The sequence below is a fragment of the Nicotiana sylvestris genome, chromosome 5 (genome assembly GCF_000393655.2).
Source record: "Nicotiana sylvestris chromosome 5, ASM39365v2, whole genome shotgun sequence".
In the NCBI taxonomy this organism is placed as follows: Eukaryota; Viridiplantae; Streptophyta; class Magnoliopsida; order Solanales; family Solanaceae; genus Nicotiana; species Nicotiana sylvestris.
In genome coordinates, this window is record NC_091061.1 from 106,418,573 (window position 1) to 106,438,279 (window position 19,707).

General features: G+C 30.7%; 1 protein-coding gene and 3 pseudogenes across 1 annotated transcript; all 4 read left to right on the plus strand.

Moving 5' to 3' along the window:
* The first annotated feature begins 4,516 nt into the window (after positions 1-4,516).
* Positions 4,517-5,692, plus strand: LOC138891159 (uncharacterized; annotated as a pseudogene).
* Positions 5,693-9,422: 3,730 nt separating this feature from the next.
* Positions 9,423-10,643, plus strand: LOC138891106 (uncharacterized; annotated as a pseudogene).
* Positions 10,644-12,156: 1,513 nt separating this feature from the next.
* Positions 12,157-13,940, plus strand: LOC138891197 (uncharacterized; annotated as a pseudogene).
* Positions 13,941-17,061: 3,121 nt separating this feature from the next.
* Positions 17,062-18,282, plus strand: LOC138891105 (uncharacterized). The gene has a single exon (XM_070174080.1). The coding sequence runs from the start codon at positions 17,062-17,064 to the stop codon at positions 18,280-18,282; it is 1,221 nt and encodes a 406-aa protein (XP_070030181.1).
* The last annotated feature ends 1,425 nt before the right edge of the window (positions 18,283-19,707 follow it).

Below are 19,707 nucleotides of genomic sequence, written 5' to 3' on the forward strand. Positions count from 1 at the left end.
TATTCTTCAACACTTGCTGACCTACTTCAAACTTCCGGGGGCGCACCTTCTTGTTGTATGCTCTTGCCATTCTCTTTTGATATAACTGGCCATGACACACTGCTGCCAATCGTTTTTCATCAATCAAGTTCAACTGCTCCAAACGGGTTTTGACCCATTCATCATCATCAATCTCAGCCTCAGCGACAATCCGAAGGGACAGGATTTCAACTTCTATAGGTATTACTACTTCAGTGCCATATACCAACAAATAAGGAGTTGCACCTACTGAAGTACGGACAGTAGTGCGATAACCCAACAATGCAAATGGTAATTTTTCATGCCATTGTCTCGAACCTTCTACCATTTTCTAAAGTATCTTCTTTATGTTTTTGTTGGCTGCCTCGACTGCTCCATTCGCCTTGGGACGATATGGGGTAGAATTGTGATGTGTAATCTTAAACTGTTGACATACCTCTTTCATCAGATTGCTATTAAGATTAGCACCATTATCCGTGATGATCACCTTTGGGATTCCAAATCGACAGATGATATTTGAGTGAACAAAATCAACCATTACTTTCTTGGTTACAGACTTGAAAGTTTTAGCCTCAACCCACTTGTTAAAATAATCAATGGCCACCATAATGAATCTGTGCCCATTGGATGCTGCTGGCTCGATTGGTCCAATGACATCCATGCCCCAAGCAATGAAGGGCCATGGTGCTGACAATGTGTGTAATTCTGATGGTGGAGAATGAATCAAATTTCCTTGTATCTGGCACTGATGACATTTGTGCACAAAAATGATACAATCTCGCTCCATGGTGAGCCAATAATAACCTGCTCGGAGAATTTTCTTTGCCAGCACATATCCGCTCATATGTGGCCCGCAGACTCCCGAATGTACTTCGGACATGACAGTCGTAGCTTGTCTAGCATCTATGCATCTTAACAATCCAAGGTCTGGAGTTCTTTTATACAAAATTCCTCCATTTAAGAAAAACCCACTTGCCAACCGTCGAATTATTCTCTTTTGATCCCCTGTGGCTTGCACTGGATATATCCCCATTCTGATGTATTCCTTGATATCGTGGAACCATGGTTCGCCATCAAGTTCTTCTTCTGTCATATTACAGTAAGCATGCTGATCTCGGACTTGAATATGCATAGGATCGACATAAGCTTTGTCCGGATGGTGTAACATTGATGCCAGGGTAGCCAAAGCATCGACAACCTCATTATGGACCCTTGGAATATGCTTGAACTCCACTGATCGAAATCGTTGACAAAGATCATGCAAACATTGTCAGTACGGTATGAGCTTCAAATTTCGTGTTTCCCATTCTCCTTGAATTTGATGTACTAGAAGATCCGAGTCTCCCAAGACCAAAACTTCCTGGACATACATGTCTGCAGCTAGCCTCAAACCTAAAATGCATGCCTCATATTCAGCCATATTATTGGTGCAATAAAACTGAAGTTGAGCCGTAACAGGATAGTGATGCCCTGTTTTAGAAATAAGCACAGCCCCTATTCGAACTCCTTTCATGTTGGCAGCCCCGTCAAAGAAAAGTTTCCAAACTAGTTTCTCAATCTGCTCCATTTCGTCGATATGCATCACCTCTTCATCGGGAAAACTAGTTTTCAATGGCTCGAACTCATCATCGACTGGGTTTTCGGCCAAATGATCGGCAAATGCTTGGGCTTTCATCGCAGTCCGAGTCACATAGATGATGTCAAACTCTGTGAGCAAAGTATGACACTTCGCAAGTCTTCCTATCGGCATAGGCTTTTGAAAGATATAATTCAATAGATCCAAGCGCGAAATGAGGTAAGTAGTGTAGGATGACAAATAATGTTTCAATTTCTGAGCCACCCAAGTTAGGGCGCAACATGTCCTTTCCAGATGAGTGTACTTAACCTCATAAGCTGTGAATTTCTTGTTAAGATAGTAGATGGCTTATTCCTTTCTGCCGGTGATGTCATGCTGCCCCAATACACAGCCAAATAAATTTTCCAGGACTGTTAAGTAATGAATCAAAGGTCTCCATGGTTCTGGCGGAACCAGCACAGGGGGGTTTGACAAGTATCCTTTTATCTTATCAAATGCTTCTTGACAATCATCAGTCCACTTGACCGCAACATCCTTCTTCAACAACTTGAAAATAGGCTCACAAGTTGTCGTGAGCTGAGCAATAAACCTGCTGATGTAGTTCAACCTCCCTAACAGACTCATCACCTTAGTCTTGTTCCTCGGGGGTGGCAATTCTTAGATGGCTTTGATCTTTGACGGGTCCAACTCAATGACTCGACGGCTGACTATGTACCCCAACAGCTTTCCGGATGGAATACCAAATGCGCACTTGGCAGGATTAAGCTTGAGGTTGTACATGCGAAGCCTCTGGAAGAATTTCCTCAAATCCCCAATGTGGTCGGCCTAATGCTTTGATTTTATGATCACATCCTCTACGTATACCTCAATCTCCTTGTGTATCATATCATGAAACACAATAGTCATTGCCCTCCTATAAGTTGCCCCAACGTTCTTCAAACCAAATGGCATTACCCGGTAGCAATAAGTTCCCCATGGCGTGATGAATGTCGTCTTTTTTGCATCTTCGTCATCCATTAGAATCTGATGATAGTTGGCATAGCAATCCACAAAAGATTCAATCTCACGCTTGGCACAATTATCGATCAAAATGTGGATATTGGGTAGTGGGAAGTTAACCTTCGGACTTGCTTTGTTAAGATTGTGGTAATCGATGCATACTCTGATCTTGCCATCCTTTTTCGGCATAGGCACAACATTAGCCAACCAGACAGGATATCGGGTGACCCGAATGACCTTTGCATCCAACTGCTTGGTGATTTCTTATTTAATCTTCACACTCATATCAGTTTTGAACTTTCTCAATTTTTGCTTGACAGGGGGAACCGTTTGATCAGTGGGCAATTTGTGGGCCACTAGATCAGTTCTTAAACCCGGCATGTCGTCATATGACCGCGCAAAAACTTCTCTGTATTCGATGAGTTCTTTGATTAACTCTTCCCGGATCTTTGGCTCGAGGTGGACACTTATTTTAGTCTTTCGGATATTATCTGCATCCCCTAAATTGACGGCTTCTGTTTCATTCAGGTTGGGTTTGGGTTTTTCTTTGAAGTGAATTAACTCCTTAGTAATATCTTCGAAGCCTTCATCCTCATCGTATTCCGATTCGTAGTCACAATCTACTTCTTGAATTATTATTTCAAAATCAGATTCATGTTTAAGACTGGGCTGAGGATTCCTTATGCATGCAATGTCATTAGAACCAGCGTAAAAAGAACTGTATAAAAAAGAAAAGAAAAACAAAAAGAAAATTATTAGGAATGACAAAGAAAAGGGAAATTGCATTTCATTGAATTTTAAAGATAACAAGGTTTAATACATCCAAATGGACGAAACATAGAATCTGGATTACAACCCTGGAATAATCTAGATAAACTGAAAGAAAAATCAAAGCCCACTACCAAAGCTCCTTCCGAGTAGGAAGAGGAGTAGCTTCCAAATTACTGATCTTTGCACTTGGCCCAACGAATTGCACATCCATTTGACTTGATCCTTCTCCAGTTTCCACCATGTTAACATCACTAAACAACCTCTCGAACCCATTATCCAAATCTCTATCAACATCAATCAATAAACCGGGAATCGTTGCTGTTGGGTGCTTTCTGGCTATAACCTATTAAAACATGATGAACGCTATAATAAACAAAGAGGTTAGAGGGAATATGTTTAGTAAAAACATGATAAGAATAATACTGAAAAATAATAATATCCTATGAACAACCCCACTTATTTACTAGATAACAATAATGATTACAAAATACTCATATTATATATCTTGAACCAACTTAATAACGACATTAGAAGAAAAATTTACGATATTTTAATTTCTTTAGAAATAATTAACATAATGGAACAAGGATATACAAGACTAATTCTATCAGAAGGAATAGATATCTTAGATTTATATGAACTAGACTTATATTCAGATTAATGATCAACTACGAATATATCAAGCACTGGTTACAAACTTTAGAAAATATAAATTTATTGTCTTTATTATTAAAAGACAATATAGAAGAATATCAAAAGACCCAAGATATCCAATACTTAGAGTATATCGGAGAAAATATAAAAGAACTTTCAAGGCTAATTCCACTTGCCACAACCTACCTTTAAAATTGGTATCAGAGCTATGAAACTGATAAATAAACATTTACTCTAAGAAGTAAAATCATGGAAAATAACACTGAAATTGATAGTACAAATCCGCAAAAAATATCCATAAACAGTGCGTCAATTACAGAAAATATGCAGATTAAAATAGCTAAAAAATCAAAGGAAAATAAGAAAGAAACTGAAAAAACTATACCTAGAATATGAATACCTAAGTATTACAAAAATAAACAAAGCTAGGCTGTCTGAATTAATTGATATAATATCTAAAACAGAATATAAATATATTTGTCATCTTAAAAATAAAAGATGAATAAAGAAGAATTCGCACTAGAAGAAAAAACATATGAAAATCCAGAAGGATTAAAAATAACAATAATATTTTCCAACTTAGGAAGAAGATACAAGAAAATAGGAAATAACCTGAACTTAATGTTAGAAAAAGAAACTGTAAAACTAGAAGATAGTTTAACCGCAATGGTTAGAATAACAAAAGAAAACGAAGAAATAGACAGAAAACGAGAAATTAAAGAAATACAACAGCAAGCTAAAGAAAAAATACAACAGATAGAAGAAGTAAAAAACACTAAAATACAGAATTAGAAATGCTAAAACAGCTATATGCTAATAAACTAAAAGAAAAAGAAAAACGTAAAGAAGAAGAACAAGAGCTAAGACTGACAAATGAGATAGAAAAATTTAAAATACAGTTAGAAGAGGTACAGGATAATCCACCAAATATAAGCATAAATGAAATAAATGACCAAAGTGATGACGACAAAGATCTAGTAGAAAACTATTCAGAAACAAGTGAGACGTACACAGAACTTATAGAAAAAACACAAAAGATAAAAATAAATCCAGAAATAAATACAGGGGATATGGCCGAAGATAAACCAAGTACATCAGGAGTAAAAAATCCAAGACAACTAAACCCAACCTATTACAGAGTAAGTTATGATTCATATGATAGAAATAAAATATTATGGGATAAAAGGCTAAATAGGAAATGGACACCAAGACAAATAACTGAACAATGTAATTTTTTAGATCTAGATTGTGTAGCAGATATAAATAAAACAATCCAATTATGGATAGGGTACATCTCAAAACAACTAATAAATAATAAAATAGTAATAGCTGAAACACCAGGATATATAGAAAGAACACTCATAGGAACGGTAAAACTATGGTTACAAAATTTATCAAGTGAAAGCTTAGATACATTAAGAAGTAATAAAAAACTTGATGGTACAGCTGCAACAACAGTTACAGATATATTGAATAAATATGAAATAGCAATAAGAAATGAATTTAGTAGTATGACAACAGAAGTAGAAGAACAAAATAAAGAAAAGACTACAAATAGAAATTTAATGACAAAATTAGCAATATGTAATATGTGTTATATAGACGAATATACTTGTGCATTTAGAGACTATTATTATAAAGGAACATATAGTCCGGATGAAAGTAAGGAGATAAGAAAATTATATTTTACAAAATTACCAGAACCGTTTAGCTCAAAAATAATTAAAAATTGGAATGAAGCAGAACTAGCAGATACTCTAGGAGCTCGAATAAAATTTCTACAAAACTGGTTTATAGAATTATGTGAAAAATATAAAGAAAATATCAAAATGGATAAAATATTAGTAAAAAATTTGGCATGTTGCAAAAATATAATAGCACCCCAATTTGGCTGCACAGATAAATATTACAAAAAAGAAGGAAAGAGAAAAAGATATAAATCCAAATATAAGTATAAGAAACCAAGAGGAAGATATTATGTAAAAAATTACAAATATAAAAAACCATATAGAAAAAAGAAAAAACTAACAGAATGTACTTGTTACAATTGTGGAAAGCTAGGACACTTAGCTAAAGATTGCAGATTACCAAAAAAACCCAAAGAAGAAACAAATTACCGAAATAATGATAGACAATGATAAATATACACAAATAGAATATGTAGATTATGAATTAGGCAGTGAAGATAGCATATATGAGATATCAGAAAACGAGTTCTCAGAGAATGAAAAGGATATAAATAATAATGAAATAGAAGAATCAGACGAAGATAATTATGACTGAAAAAGACATACAAATTATACAGCAAGAAGAACACCAAGATGAACAATCTTCAGAACAAAAATAATTTTTGACGCCACTATAATTGAACAAATAAAAGGAAAAGAATTGGATCTAAGCATAGACAAAATATTAGAAGTACCAACACTAAAGAATTGGTTTAAAAGACAAAAAGAAGAATATTATGTAGTAAGCCAAAGAGAACACATAATAGACTGTAAATACATTAAAGGTAAAGCAAGAATATCAATTTTAAATAAAAAACTATTAACAAAGAAATACAAGATATAAAAGCAAAAAATCCAATAAAATATGTACACTTAGGAGGAACGGAGATACTAATAAAAGCATGTTTTAGAGAAGGAATAGATACCCCTATAGAAATATACTTGGCAGAAGATAGAATTGTACAACCTATAGAAAAGAGTATAATAAGTGCAGTAAGAGGTAACTTAATATACCAAAAATTCAAATTCATAATAAGTGCCAACTATTCAGTAGCAATTGATGATAAAAATATAGATAAATCATTAGTGCTATACTGGAAAATGTCTGGAATAGAACTAGCACCAGGAAGTAAGATATTTACAGCAAGATGTAAAAATCTATATGTTTTAACAACAAAACATAAGATAACAGCTAAAAATAAAATAAATAAAATAAAAATAGAAAATCCATTTGAAAGAGTAGTATCAGTTATAGACAACAATGATTATAGTTATAAGGAAATGGATATAGAAGAAGATTTAGAAATAGTAAAAGAAAGATTAAGCACGTCAAAACGAACAAATAATGAAATACCAGAGACATCGTCAAGAATAAGTACATCAAGAAGTACATCAAGAAGAATAGATTACATAACTCCACAAAAATTAATAGAACAAAAAATAGAAGAAATAACCCCACATCATTATTATATAACAGGAATAATGGACCAAAGAAAATATTTAATATTAATAAATACAGGGCAAGAAGAGAATTATGTTATAAGAGAATTAATACCAGAACAAGAGATAGTGACGATAGAACAGCAAATTTCAGAATTACCAAAAGCATTAAGAAAAAATGAAGAAACAACTGAAAAAGAATTAATTATTGGAGGCATACCAATATTAATAAATTTTAAAATATATCAAGGAGATAAAAATATTGCACTAGGAATAAAATGGTTAGAAAAAGTCAAACCATATAAATTAGAAGATAGACAATTAACAATAAGTTATGAAAATAAGAAAATAATAATAAAAAGAACATTAATATAATGCCAAAAATATACATACTTGCCAAAATAATAATAGAAGGATACTATAATAGATATTATACACCTATGATGGATACAGGAGTAGAGGCTAACATGTGTAGGCATAATTGTCTACCAGAAAGTAAATGGGAAAAGCTAAAAAACCCATAGTAGTAACAGGATTTAACAATGAGGGAAGTATGATAACATACAAAGTAAGGAATCTAAAAATACAAATATGGTATAAAATATTAACCATAGAAGAAATATATAGTTATGAATTCACAAATAAGGATATATTATTAGGAATGCCATTTTTAGATAAGTTATACCCACATATTATAACAAAAACACATTGGTGGTTTACTACTCCGTGTAAGCAAAAATTAGGAGCAAAAAGAGTAAATAATAAAGTGAGAAAAACAACACCCTGGATTAAGGGAAGTGAAAAAATTACCCAGAAATTAGAAAATATGATACAAAGCAACCATAATATAGAAATAATCATTTTCTCAATAAATAAGATAAAACTACTCCAAGATAAATTAGAACTACTATATAATGATAATCCACTACAAGGTTGGGAAAAGCATAAAACAAAAATAAAAATTGAACTAATAGATGAAAATAGTATAATAACACAGAAACCATTGAAATACAATTTTAATGATCTAACAGAATTTAAAATACACATACAGGAATTGTTAGACAATAAGTACATACAAGAAAGTAATAGTAAACACACTAGCCCATCATTTATAGTAAATAAGCATAGAGAACAAAAACGAGGAAAAAGTCGTATGGTTGTAGATTATAGAAATTTAAATGCAAAAACAAAAACATATAATTATCCGATACCAAATAAAATACTAAAAATCAGACAAATACAAGGATATAACTATTTTAGTAAATTTGACTGTAAATCAGGATTTTACCATTTAAAACTAGAAGACGAATCTAAAAAGTTAACAGCATTCACAGTACCACAAGGATTTTACGAATGGAACGTATTACCGTTTGGATATAAAAATGCACCAGGTAGATACCAACATTTTATGGATAACTATTTTAACCAATTAGAAAATTGTATAACATATATAGATGATATACTGTTATATTCTAGAACAGAGAACGAACATATAAAACTACTAGAAAAGTTCATACACATTGTAGAAATATCAGGAATTAGTTTAAGTAAAAAGAAAGCAGAAGTAATGAAAAATCAAATAGAATTCTTAGGTATACAAATAGATAAAAATGGAATAAAAATGCAAACTCATATAGTACAAAAAATAATTAACTTAAATGAAACACTTGATACAAAAAAGAAGTTACAATCATTTTTAGGATTGGTTAACCAAGTAAGAGAATATATCCCTAAATTAGTAGAGAACTTAAAACCATTACAGAAAAAATTTAAAAAGGATGTAGAATACCATTTTGACGAAAAAGATAAAATACATATAAAGAAGATCAAAAATATGTGTAAAAAATTACCAAAACTATATTTCCCAGATAAAAAAAGACAGTTCACATACATAGTAGAAACTGATTCTAGTGATCACAGCTACAGAGGAGTTCTAAAATATAAATATGATAATGAAAAGATTGAACACTATTGTAGATATTATTCAGGATCATATACGGAACCACAATTAAAATGGGAGATAAATAGGAAAGAACTATTTGGATTATATAAATGTTTGTTATCATCTGAGCCATATATCGTTTATAACAAGTTTATTGTAAGAGCAGATAATACACAAGTAAAATGGTGGATAACACGGAAAATACAAGATTCAGTAACTACAAAGGAAATAAGAAGACTTGTATTAAATATACAGAATTTTACATTTACAATTGAAGTAATAAGAACTGACAAAAATGTTATTGCAGACTACCTATCAAGACAAAGGTACCCAAACAGATGAAAGCCAAGAATCAAAAGATATATTTGCAATCCTTACTACGTTATCTTTACAGATGGATGATATGGGAAAAAGATTACAACAGCTAGAGAAAAGCCAGTCAAGTCAGCAGCATGACTATAAAAATGCGGAGCTAAGTCGATCGGAAGACTCTAAACTTCCAGAGTTAGAAGGAGACGTTGGGAAACTCCAAAAAACCCATAACACAGTTGGTTTATATACAGCTGCAGGTACAAGTAAATAAGTTAACAAGAAGCCACATACCAATGTCAATTTAAACAACATATTTGATAAACCAATTACTCCGAAAAGGCCAAAAGAAACAATAGTTACGACACCACAAACCTCAACCTATGCCAACAGCCTACACCAAAACAAAAAGATATACAACCATATTACTCAGACCTATATTGAGAATATATACAAAATTCAAACATTCCTAAACCTAAACCCCAGAGCAACTACTACCACAGATCCAACACAGGATTATATAACCCAGAAACTCCAAGGATATAATAGGCTTATTGCACAGCCAAAAACTAGAGCCAATTTAGTAAAAACATGTTAAGACTATGGATTACTTAGTACGGTATATACCTATGATGTGGAAGAGATAAGTGGAATACCAGAGCTATACAAAGCATTTATTACATTCAAAAGAATTACAAAAGGAAACTTATTTTTTATAAAATTCTATACAGCACCAGCTGAGATACTATATGATGAAATAAAACCTATTATACAAGTTGTAAAAATAGGCTTGACACGAGATATGATAATACCATAAGAAATAGAACAACAACCTGAAATACCGAAAATTGAGATACCAGGATTTTATGCCAACAAAAGAATAATTGGCATAGCAACCATTATACAAGAGCTAGCCAACAATTATTTACAAGAAAATGCTATCTGGAGCTACTACTCAAGAGACCAGCTAATGATATATGCCAATTCAAGAGAACTACGACAAGGAGATATGGATGAAGTCCAAAAATGGATTTTATCGTTACTAAAACCAGAGATACAACCAACTACAAGAGCACTAAAGAAAGGATTTATTTCCAATGAATTATTGATAAGATACTGCAAATTAGTAGGACACCAATATCCAGATCATATATGTTCTAAATGCAACGGAGAAGATAACCATGTACCAGAAGTGCAACTGGAATGAAGATGCACTGGAATGAAGATATCAGCAAGAAGACAAATAAGGAAGACAGCTATTGAAAACAAATAATGTAAAAAAGTCGTAAAGAAAATAGTGTGAATAGTAAGAGTCATGTAAAAAAGTCGTAAAGTATGAGTCATATTCATGAATAGTAAAGGTCATTCATGAATAGTAAGAGTCATGTTAAAAAGTCGTAAAGTAAATAGTATAAGTCATATTCATGAACAGTAAAGGTCAGTCATAAAGAGTCATTTGTAAACAGTAGGAGTCGTTTCAATTTTCTATATATAGTTTGTAAATCCGAAGAGGAGAGGACACACTCTCACCTTCTCTCTCTTATCTTCTCTATCTCTTAAGAAATATTTGAAGTTATATACAAAGTCTTAACAACTATGGATCATTCAAACGAGTTACAAGAACAGGTAAGTTTATTCATAATCATGTCTAACTAAATCTTTATATTCCTTATAATCTCTTGAATATCATAACTGCTTATCATGTTGTAGTACTGTTATAAAGAACATCTTGAGAAAGTTTGCCATGTCTAATAATGCTGAGAGTAGTTAAGCCCAGACTATGCCATCCTAAGGTCGAAACCGGTAGGCATGGAAGCTGTTTAGGGGAGTAGACAAAGTTGAGGCGCTGTTAGGGAAAATGATTGAAGCAAGAAAAACATGGTAGTGACCAGAAAAGATTGTTCAGTATAACCTATTAAAACATGATGAACGCTATGATAAACAAAGAGGTTAGAGGGAATATGTTTAGTAAAAACATGATAAGAATAATACTGAAAAATAATAATATCCTATGAACAACCCCACTTATTTACTAGATAACAATAATGATTACAAAATACTCATATTATATACCTTGAACCAACTTAATAACGACATTAGAAGAAAAATTTACGATATTTTAATTTCTTTTGAAATAATTAACATAATGGAACAAGGATATACATGACTAATTCTATCAGAAGGAATAGATATCTTAGATTTATATGAACTAGACTTATATTCAGATTAATGATCAACTACGAATATATCAAGCACTGGTTACAAACTTTAGAAAATATAAATTTATTGTCTTTATTATTAAAAGATAATATAGAAGAATATCAAAAGACCCAAGATATCCAATACTTAGAGTATATAGGAGAAAATATAAAAGAACTTTCAAGGCTAATTCCGCTTGCCACAACCTACCTTTAAAATTGGTATCAGATCTATGAAACTGATAAATAAACATTTACTCTAAGAAGTAAAATCATGGAAAATAACACTGAAATTGATAGTACAAATCCGCAAAAAATATCCATAAACAGTGCGTCAATTACAGAAAATATGCAGATTAAAATAGCTAAAAAATCAAGGAAAATAAGAAAGAAACTGAAAAAACTATACCTAGAATATGAATACCTAAGTATTACAAAAATAAACAAAGCTAGGCTGTCTGAATTAATTGATATAATATCTAAAACAGAATATAAATATATTTGCCATCTTAAAAATAAAAGATGAATAAAGAAGAATTCGCACTAGAAGAAAAAACATATGAAAATCCAGAAGGATTAAAAATAACAATAATATTTTCCAACTTAGGAAGAAGATACAAGAAAATAGGAAATAAACTGAACTTAATGTTAGAAAAAGAAACTGTAAAACTAGAAGATAGTTTAACCGCAATGGTTAGAATAACAAAAGAAAACGAAGAAATAGACAGAAAACGAGAAATTAAAGAAATACAACAGCAAGCTAAAGAAAAAATACAACAGATAGAAGAAGTAAAAAACACTAAAATACAGAATTAGAAATGCTAAAACAGCTATATGCTAATAAACTAAAAGAAAAAGAAAAACGTAAAGAAGAAGAACAAGAGCTAAGACTGACAAATGAGATAGAAAAATTTAAAATACAGTTAGAAGAGGTACAAGATAATCCACCAAATATAAGCATAAATGAAATAAATGACCAAAGTGATGACGACAAAGATCTAGTAGAAAACTATTCAGAAACAAGTGAGACGTACACAGAACTTATAGAAAAAACACAAAAGATAAAAATAAATCCAGAAATAAATACAGGGGATATGGCCGAAGATAAACCAAGTACATCAGGAGTAAAAAATCCAAGACAACTAAACCCAACCTACTACAGAGTAAGTTATGATTCATATGATAGAAATAAAATATTATGGGATAAAAGGCTAAATAGGAAATGGACACCAAGACAAATAACTGAACAATGTAATTTTTTAGATCTAGATTGTGTAGCAGATATAAATAAAACAATCCAATTATGGATAGGGTACATCTCAAAACAACTAATAAATAATAAAATAGTAATACCTGAAACACCAGGATATATAGAAAGAACACTCATAGGAACGGTAAAACTATGGTTACAAAATTTATCAAGTGAAAGCTTAGATACATTAAGAAGTAATAAAAAACTTGATGGTACAGCTGCAACAACAGTTACAGATATATTGAATAAATATGAAATAGCAATAAGAAATGAATTTAGTAGTATGACAACAGAAGTAGAAGAACAAAATAAAGAAAAGACTACAAATAGAAATTTAATGACAAAATTAGCAATATGTAATATGTGTTATATAGACGAATATACTTGTGCATTTAGAGACTATTATTATAAAGGAACATATAGTCCGGATGAAAGTAAGGAGATAAGAAAATTATATTTTACAAAATTACCAGAACCGTTTAGCTCAAAAATAATTAAAAATTGGAATGAAGCAGAACTAGCAGATACTCTAGGAGCTCGAATAAAATTTCTACAAAACTGGTTTATAGAATTATGTGAAAAATATAAAGAAAATATCAAAATGGATAAAATATTAGTAAAAAATTTGGCATGTTGCAAAAATATAATAGCACCCCAATTTGGCTGCACAGATAAATATTACAAAAAAGAAGGAAAGAGAAAAAGATATAAATCCAAATATAAGTATAAGAAACCAAGAGGAAGATATTATGTAAAAAATTACAAATATAAAAAACCATATAGAAAAAAGAAAAAACTAACAGAATGTACTTGTTACAATTGTGGAAAGCTAGGACACTTAGCTAAAGATTGCAGATTACCAAAAAACCCAAAGAAGAAACAAATTACCGAAATAATGATAGACAATGATAAATATACACAAATAGAATATGTAGATTATGAATTAGGCAGTGAAGATAGCATATATGAGATATCAGAAAACGAGTTCTCAGAGAATGAAAAGGATATAAATAATAATGAAATAGAAGAATCAGACGAAGATAATTATGACTGAAAAAGACATACAAATTATACAGCAAGAAGAACACCAAGATGAACAATCTTCAGAACAAAAATAATTTTTGACGCCACTATAATTGAACAAATAAAAGGAAAAGAATTGGATCTAAGCATAGACAAAATATTAGAAGTACCAACACTAAAGAATTGGTTTAAAAGACAAAAAGAAGAATATTATGTAGTAAGCCAAAGAGAACACATAATAGACTGTAAATACATTAAAGGTAAAGCAAGAATATCAATTTTAAATAAAAAACTATTAACAAAGAAATACAAGATATAAAAGCAAAAAATCCAATAAAATATGTACACTTAGGAGGAACGGAGATACTAATAAAAGCATGTTTTAGAGAAGGAATAGATACCCCTATAGAAATATACTTGGCAGAAGATAGAATTGTACAACCTATAGAAAAGAGTATAATAAGTGCAGTAAGAGGTAACTTAATATACCAAAAATTCAAATTCATAATAAGTGCCAACTATTCAGTAGCAATTGATGATAAAAATATAGATAAATCATTAGTGCTATACTGGAAAATGTCTGGAATAGAACTAGCACCAGGAAGTAAGATATTTACAGCAAGATGTAAAAATCTATATGTTTTAACAACAAAACATAAGATAACAACTAAAAATAAAATAAATAAAATAAAAATAGAAAATCCATTTGAAAGAGTAGTATCAGTTATAGACAACAATGATTATAGTTATAAGGAAATGGATATAGAAGAAGATTTAGAAATAGTAAAAGAAAGATTAAGCACGTCAAAACGAACAAATAATGAAATACCAGAGACATCGTCAAGAATAAGTACATCAAGAAGTACATCAAGAAGAATAGATTACATAACTCCACAAAAATTAATAGAACAAAAAATAGAAGAAATAACCCCACATCATTATTATATAACAGGAATAATGGACCAAAGAAAATATTTAATATTAATAAATACAGGGCAAGAAGAGAATTATGTTATAAGAGAATTAATACCAGAACAAGAGATAGTGACGATAGAACAGCAAATTTCAGAATTACCAAAAGCATTAAGAAAAAATGAAGAAACAACTGAAAAAGAATTAATTATTGGAGGCATACCAATATTAATAAATTTTAAAATATATCAAGGAGATAAAAATATTGCACTAGGAATAAAATGGTTAGAAAAAGTCAAACCATATAAATTAGAAGATAGACAATTAACAATAAGTTATGAAAATAAGAAAATAATAATAAAAAGAACATTAATATAATGCCAAAAATATACATACTTGCCAAAATAATAATAGAAGGATACTATAATAGATATTATACACCTATGATGGATACAGGAGCAGAGGCTAACATGTGTAGGCATAATTGTCTACCAGAAAGTAAATGGGAAAAGCTAAAAAAACTCATAGTAGTAACAGGATTTAACAATGAGGGAAGTATGATAACATACAAAGTAAGGAATCTAAAAATACAAATATGGTATAAAATATTAACCATAGAAGAAATATATAGTTATGAATTCACAAATAAGGATATATTATTAGGAATGCCATTTTTAGATAAGTTATACCCACATATTATAACAAAAACACATTGGTGGTTTACTACCCCGTGTAAGCAAAAATTAGGAGCAAAAAGAGTAAATAATAAAGTGAGAAAAACAACACCCTGGATTAAGGGAAGTGAAAAAATTACCCAGAAATTAGAAAATATGATACAAAGCAACCATAATATAGAAATAATCATTTTCTCAATAAATAAGATAAAACTACTCCAAGATAAATTAGAACTACTATATAATGATAATCCACTACAAGGTTGGGAAAAGCATAAAACAAAAATAAAAATTGAACTAATAGATGAAAATAGTATAATAACACAGAAACCATTGAAATACAATTTTAATGATCTAACAGAATTTAAAATACACATACAGGAATTGTTAGACAATAAGTACATACAAGAAAGTAATAGTAAACACACTAGCCCATCATTTATAGTAAATAAGCATAGCGAACAAAAACGAGGAAAAAGTCGTATGGTTGTAGATTATAGAAATTTAAATGCAAAAACAAAAACATATAATTATCCGATACCAAATAAAATACTAAAAATCAGACAAATACAAGGATATAACTATTTTAGTAAATTTGACTGTAAATCAGGATTTTACCATTTAAAACTAGAAGACGAATCTAAAAAGTTAACAGCATTCACAGTACCACAAGGATTTTACGAATGGAACGTATTACCGTTTGGATATAAAAATGCACCAGGTAGATACCAACATTTTATGGATAACTATTTTAACCAATTAGAAAATTGTATAATATATATAGATGATATACTGTTATATTCTAGAACAGAGAACGAACATATAAAACTACTAGAATAATTCATACACATTGTAGAAATATCAGGAATTGGTTTAAGTAAAAAGAAAGCAGAAGTAATGAAAAATCAAATAGAATTATTAGGTATACAAATAGATAAAAATGGAATAAAAATGCAAACTCATATAGTACAAAAAATAATTAACTTAAATGAAACACTTGATACAAAAAAGAAGTTACAATCATTTTTAGGATTGGTTAACCAAGTAAGAGAATATATCCCTAAATTAGCAGAGAACTTAAAACCATTACAGAAAAAATTTAAAAAGGATGTAGAATACCATTTTGACGAAAAAGATAAAATACATATAAAGAAGATAAAAAATATGTGTAAAAAATTACCAAAACTATATTTTCCAGATGAAAAAAGACAGTTCCCATACATAGTAGAAACTGATTCTAGTGATCACAGCTATAGAGGAGTTCTAAAATATAAATATGATAATGAAAAGATTGACACCATTGTAGATATTATTCAGGATCATATACGGAACCACAATTAAAATGGGAGATAAATAGGAAAGAACTATTTGGATTATATAAATGTTTGTTATCATTTGAGCCATATATCGTTTATAACAAGTTTATTGTGAGAACAGATAATACACAAGTAAAATGGTGGATAACACGGAAAGTACAAGATTCAGTAACTACAAAGGAAATAAGAAGACTTGTATTAAATATACAGAATTTTACATTTACAATTGAAGTAATAAGAACTGACAAAAATGTTATTGCAGACTACCTATCAAGACAAAGGTACCCAAACAGATGAAAGCCAAGAATCAAAAGATATATTTGCAATCCTTACTACGCTATCTTTACAGATGGATGGCATGGGAAAAAGATTACAACAGCTAGAGAAAAGCCAGTCAAGTCAGCAGTATGACTATAAAAATGCGGAGCTAAGTCGATCGGAAGACTCTAAACTTCCAGAGTTAGAAGGAGACGTTGGGAAACTCCAAAAAACCCATAACACAGTTGGTTTATATACATCTGCAGGTATAAGTAAACAAGTTAACAAGAAGCCACATACCAATGTCAATTTAAACAACATATTTGATAAACCAATTACTCCGAAAATGCCAAAAGAAACAATAGTTACGACACCACAAACCTCAACCTATGCCAACAGCCTACACCAAAACAAAAAGATATACAACCATATTACTCAGACCTATATTGAGAATATATACAAAATTCAAACATTCCTAAACCAAAACGCCAGAGCAACTACTACCACAGATCCAACACAGGATTATATAACCCAGAAACTCCAAGGATATAATAGGCTTATTGCACAGCCAAAAACTAGAGCCAATTTAGTAAAAACATGTTACAACTATGGATTACTTAGTACGGTATGTACCTATGATGGGGAAGAGATAAGTGGAATACCAGAGCTATACAAAACATTTATTACATTCAAAAGAATTACAAAAGGAAACTTATTTTTTATAAAATTCTATACAGCACCAGCTGAGATACTATATGATGAAATAAAACCTATTATACAAGTTGTAAAAATAGGCTTAACACGAGATATGATAATACCAGAAGAAATTGAACAACAACCAGAAATACCGAAAATTGAGATACCAGGATTTTATGCCAACAAAAGAATAATTGGCATAGCAACCATTATACAAGAGCTAGCCAACAATTATTTACAAGAAAATGCTATCTGGAGCTACTACTCAAGAGACCAGCTAATGATATATGCCAATTCAAGAGAACTACGACAAGGAGATATGGATGAAGTCCAAAAATGGATTTTATCGTTACTAAAACCAGAGATACAACCAACTACAAGAGCACTAAAGAAAGGATTTATTTCCAATGAATTATTGACAAGATACTACAAATTAGTAGGGCACAAATATCCAGATCATATATTTTCTAAATGCAACGGAGAAGATAACCATGTACCAGAAGTGCAACTGGAATGAAGATGCACTGGAATGAAGATATCAGCAAGAAGACAAATAAGGAAGACAGCTATTGAAAACAAATAATGTAAAAAAGTCGTAAAGAAAATAGTGTGAATAGTAAGAGTCATGTAAAAAAGTCGTAAAGTACGAGTCATATTCATGAATAGTAAAGGTCGTTCATGAATAGTAAGAGTCATGTTAAAAAGTCGTAAAGTAAATAGTATAAGTCATATTCATGAACAGTAAAGGTCGTTCATGAAGAGTTATTTGTAAATAGTAGGAGTCGTTTCAATTTTCTATATATAGTTTGTAAATCCGAAGAGGAGAGGACACACCCTCACCTTCTCTCTCTTATCTTCTCTCTCTCTCTTAAGAAATATCTGAAGTTGTATACAAAGTCTTAACAACTATGGATCATTCAAACGAGTTACAAGAACAAGTAAGTTTACTCATAATCATGTCTAACTAAACCTTTATATTCCTTATAATCTCTTGAATATCATAACTGTTTATCATGTTATAGTACTGTTATAAAGAACATCTTGAGAAAGTTTGCCATGTCTAATAATACTAAGAGTAGTTAAGCCCAAACTATGCCATCCTAAGGTCGAAACCGGTAGGCATGGAAGCCGTTTAGGGGAGTAGACAAAGTTGAGGCGCTGTTAGGGAAAATGATTGAAGCAAGAAAAACATGGTAGTGACCAGAAAAGATTGTTCAGTATAACCTATTAAAACATGATGAACGCTATGATAAACAAAGAGGTTAGAGGGAATATGTTTAGTAAAAACATGATAAGAATAATACTGAAAAATAATAATATCCTATGAACATCCCCACTTATTTACTAGATAACAATAATGATTACAAAATACTCATATTATATACCTTGAACCAACTTAATAACGACATTAGAAGAAAAATTTACGATATTTTAATTTCGTTTGAAATAATTAACATAATGGAACAAGGATACACATGACTAATTCTATCAGAAAGAATAGATATCTTAGATTTATATGAACTAGACTTATATCAAGCACTGGTTACAAACTTTAGAAAATATAAATTTATTATCTTTATTATTAAAAGACAATATAGAAGAATATCAAAAGACCCAAGATATCCAATACTTAGAGTATATAGGAGAAAATATAAAAGAACTTTCAAGGCTAATCCGCTTGCCACAACCTACCTAGGGTGTGTCCTCTCCTCTTCGGATTTACAAACTATATATAGAAAATTGAAACGACTCCTACTGTTTACAAATGACTCTTCATGAACGACCTTTACTGTTCATGAATATGACTTATAATATTTTCTTTACGACTTTTTTCCATGACTTTTACTATTCATGAACGACCTTTACTATTCATGAATATGACTCGTACTTTACGACTTTTTTACATGACTCTTACTATTCACACTATTTTCTTTATGACTTT

Bases quoted from the DNA above. Each gene is read 5' to 3' on its own strand.
- LOC138891105 (XM_070174080.1), top strand. From the start codon at position 17,062: ATGTTATTGCAGACTACCTATCAAGACAAAGGTACCCAAACAGATGAA.